General features: G+C 40.9%; 1 protein-coding gene across 1 annotated transcript; it reads left to right on the top strand.

Annotated features, from left to right (window-relative positions):
• Positions 1–5: 5 nt before the first annotated feature.
• Positions 6–1,228, top strand: LOC106749047 (glucose dehydrogenase [FAD, quinone]-like; the record flags this gene model as incomplete). The annotated part of the gene is made up of 1 exon (XM_014628097.1): positions 6–1,228. A coding segment is annotated over one exon (1,068 nt), but the record flags the coding sequence as incomplete, so codon positions are not given.
• Positions 1,229–2,835: the final 1,607 nt, after the last annotated feature.

Raw genomic sequence — 2,835 nt, 5'->3', positions numbered from 1 at the left:
CTTATCAATATCTGATACATAAACGAGGTATTTTGGCAACCAACGGTGGCTTAAATTTTGTAGGTAATGTCAATGTAAATAATGCGAACTCCAAATATCCCGACATACAGTTTTTTCACTTTCACTATCCACGGTGGGATGTAGATAATGTGAACACAATATGGAAGGTATTTCCAGCAGATGAGGAGATAAAGCAGAATGTATTGAAAATGCTTCAGGAATTTGATATGGCAGTATTCATGCCGTGTCTAATAAAACCGAAGAGCTCGGGTGAGTTGTGGCTACGTAGCAAGGATCCCGCGGTTCCTGTTAAGATCTATGCGAACACTTTCTCCCAGCAAGAAGATGTTGAAACGATGTTGAAGTCCTTAGACTTCATAAAGAAAATGCTGAAGACCGACACATTTACACGACAAGGAGTAAGGCTGTATCATTTGGACATTCCGGGTTGTCGACACACTGAACCTGATTCGGATGAGTATTGGAGATGTCACTTGCGACATTTGTCTACCGTGTTCTATNAGAATGTATTGAAAATGCTTCAGGAATTTGATATGGCAGTATTCATGCCGTGTCTAATAAAACCGAAGAGCTCGGGTGAGTTGTGGCTACGTAGCAAGGATCCCGCGGTTCCTGTTAAGATCTATGCGAACACTTTCTCCCAGCAAGAAGATGTTGAAACGATGTTGAAGTCCTTAGACTTCATAAAGAAAATGCTGAAGACCGACACATTTACACGACAAGGAGTAAGGCTGTATCATTTGGACATTCCGGGTTGTCGACACACTGAACCTGATTCGAATGAGTATTGGAGATGTCACTTGCGACATTTGTCTACCGTGTTCTATCATCCCGTTGGTAGCGTTAAAATGGGTCCACGAAACGATCCTACGGCTGTAGTGGACGCTAGATTAAGAGTACACGGAATGCAAGGTCTGAGAATCATCGATGCATCTATCATGCCAACAATCACTAGTGGACCCACGAATGCACCTACGATAATGATAGGGGAGAAAGGCGCAGATTTAATTAAAGAGGATTGGGCAGCTGTAAAGGACAATCAAGAATTATAGAAAAGAGTACAGTTACGTTACATGTTATAGGTTTGTTTATTATATATATATATATAACTTTACAGTTAATGTTTCATTTTTTACATCTCGTCGTGATATATATGACGAACTATTATACTGGAAAACTTTACTTTATAAGGGTTGAGGGTACAAACATTATATACATTATCNATGCCAACAATCACTAGTGGACCCACGAATGCACCTACGATAATGATAGGGGAGAAAGGCGCAGATTTAATTAAAGAGGATTGGGCAGCTGTAAAGGACAATCAAGAATTATAGAAAAGAGTACAGTTACGTTACATGTTATAGGTTTGTTTATTATATATATATATATAACTTTACAGTTAATGTTTCATTTTTTACATCTCGTCGTGATATATATGACGAACTATTATACTGGAAAACTTTACTTTATAAGGGTTGAGGGTACAAACATTATATACATTATCTTATCAAATAATTCTATAACATATATTTTACTACACGAAAGTGGTTTGATAAGTAACTTGGCTTGATATTAAAGAAAACAATTTGAATTGTGTAACGTATTTTATTTCTCGACGTAGTTCCCTCGAATTCCAACGCTCTTGCCACAACGTTCCTTCATCTTCGCTTTATTCGATCAAGAGTGATGCATATTATTCTCCAGTAGTGGTTTTCCGCTTCTCGAAGGAGAATTCCTTTCGTATCCCAAAAAACTGTCGCCATCACTTTACCAATGCATGGAACGCATTTCTTAACACTTTCGCTGCCGACCCCGCGCCATTGTGTGATATGCTCTCAACGCTATAGAGACAATCACGCGCCAGCGCGGAGTGTGGAGTGATGTATAAGTAGTCAGTCACGCGTTCGGCGGCGCTCTAACTATCAACACATCCTCACGTGACCGGCAGTTAATGTGTTAAGTAAATATTACTTGAGTGTGTGTAGCACTTTTTCGGCCCGGCAGTCAACGTGTTAAGCCCGTGTGAACCCGCTCATCGCAGACCTGCGATGATGATTACAGCGATGAGACGGGAAGATCGTATTGCGGCCATGGTGGATTGGTGCCCATCAGACAGTTTAATTCCAGCGATACAGATATAAAGAAAATGTTTATAGACGCTGCTTATAAACTGAATGTTTGCCCACTCTAGAGAATATCAATGGTGACAAATACATTGGGTACAGCATGGCCACCGGACCTGTGAATGAGAGTCGCAGGGTGAACATGGCGAAAGCCTTCCTCTCGCAGATCAAAGGTAGAAGAAATCTCTACGTGATGAAGAATATCCAACGCCGTTGTCCTAGACGGAATGACAGTGGTCGGAGTACGTTAAAGGACGATAGGTCGGTCGATGTGAAAGTGTCAAAGGAGGTGATTTTATCTATCGGTAGTATCGCCAGTCCACAAATATTAATGCTCTCCGGTATCGGACCTAAACAACATCTCCTCGAAGTGGGAATAAAGAGCGTTGTTGAGTTGCCAGTCGGCAAAAATCTTCATACCCACATTGGTTGGCAGGGCTTATACTTGGCTTACGAGAACAAAATTGCGACGCCACCATCACTTACATCCAACATGGACGAGACTTATCAGTATCTCGTACATAAACAAGGCATTTTAGGAAACAACGGTGGCTTTGATTTCATAGGCGCTGCCCGTGTAAATGACTCGAATTCCAAATATCCAGACATGCAATTTTTTCATGGTCATTATAAACGAGAGGATGTGGATAAAGTGGACAGGGTATCGAAAATATTCAATGTGAATGAC

The sequence above is a fragment of the Dinoponera quadriceps genome, unplaced genomic scaffold (assembly GCF_001313825.1).
Source record: "Dinoponera quadriceps isolate SergipeBrazil2010 unplaced genomic scaffold, ASM131382v1 scaffold3331, whole genome shotgun sequence".
Classification (NCBI taxonomy): Eukaryota; Metazoa; Arthropoda; class Insecta; order Hymenoptera; family Formicidae; genus Dinoponera; species Dinoponera quadriceps.
This window is presented reverse-complemented; position numbering and strand designations above follow the sequence as displayed.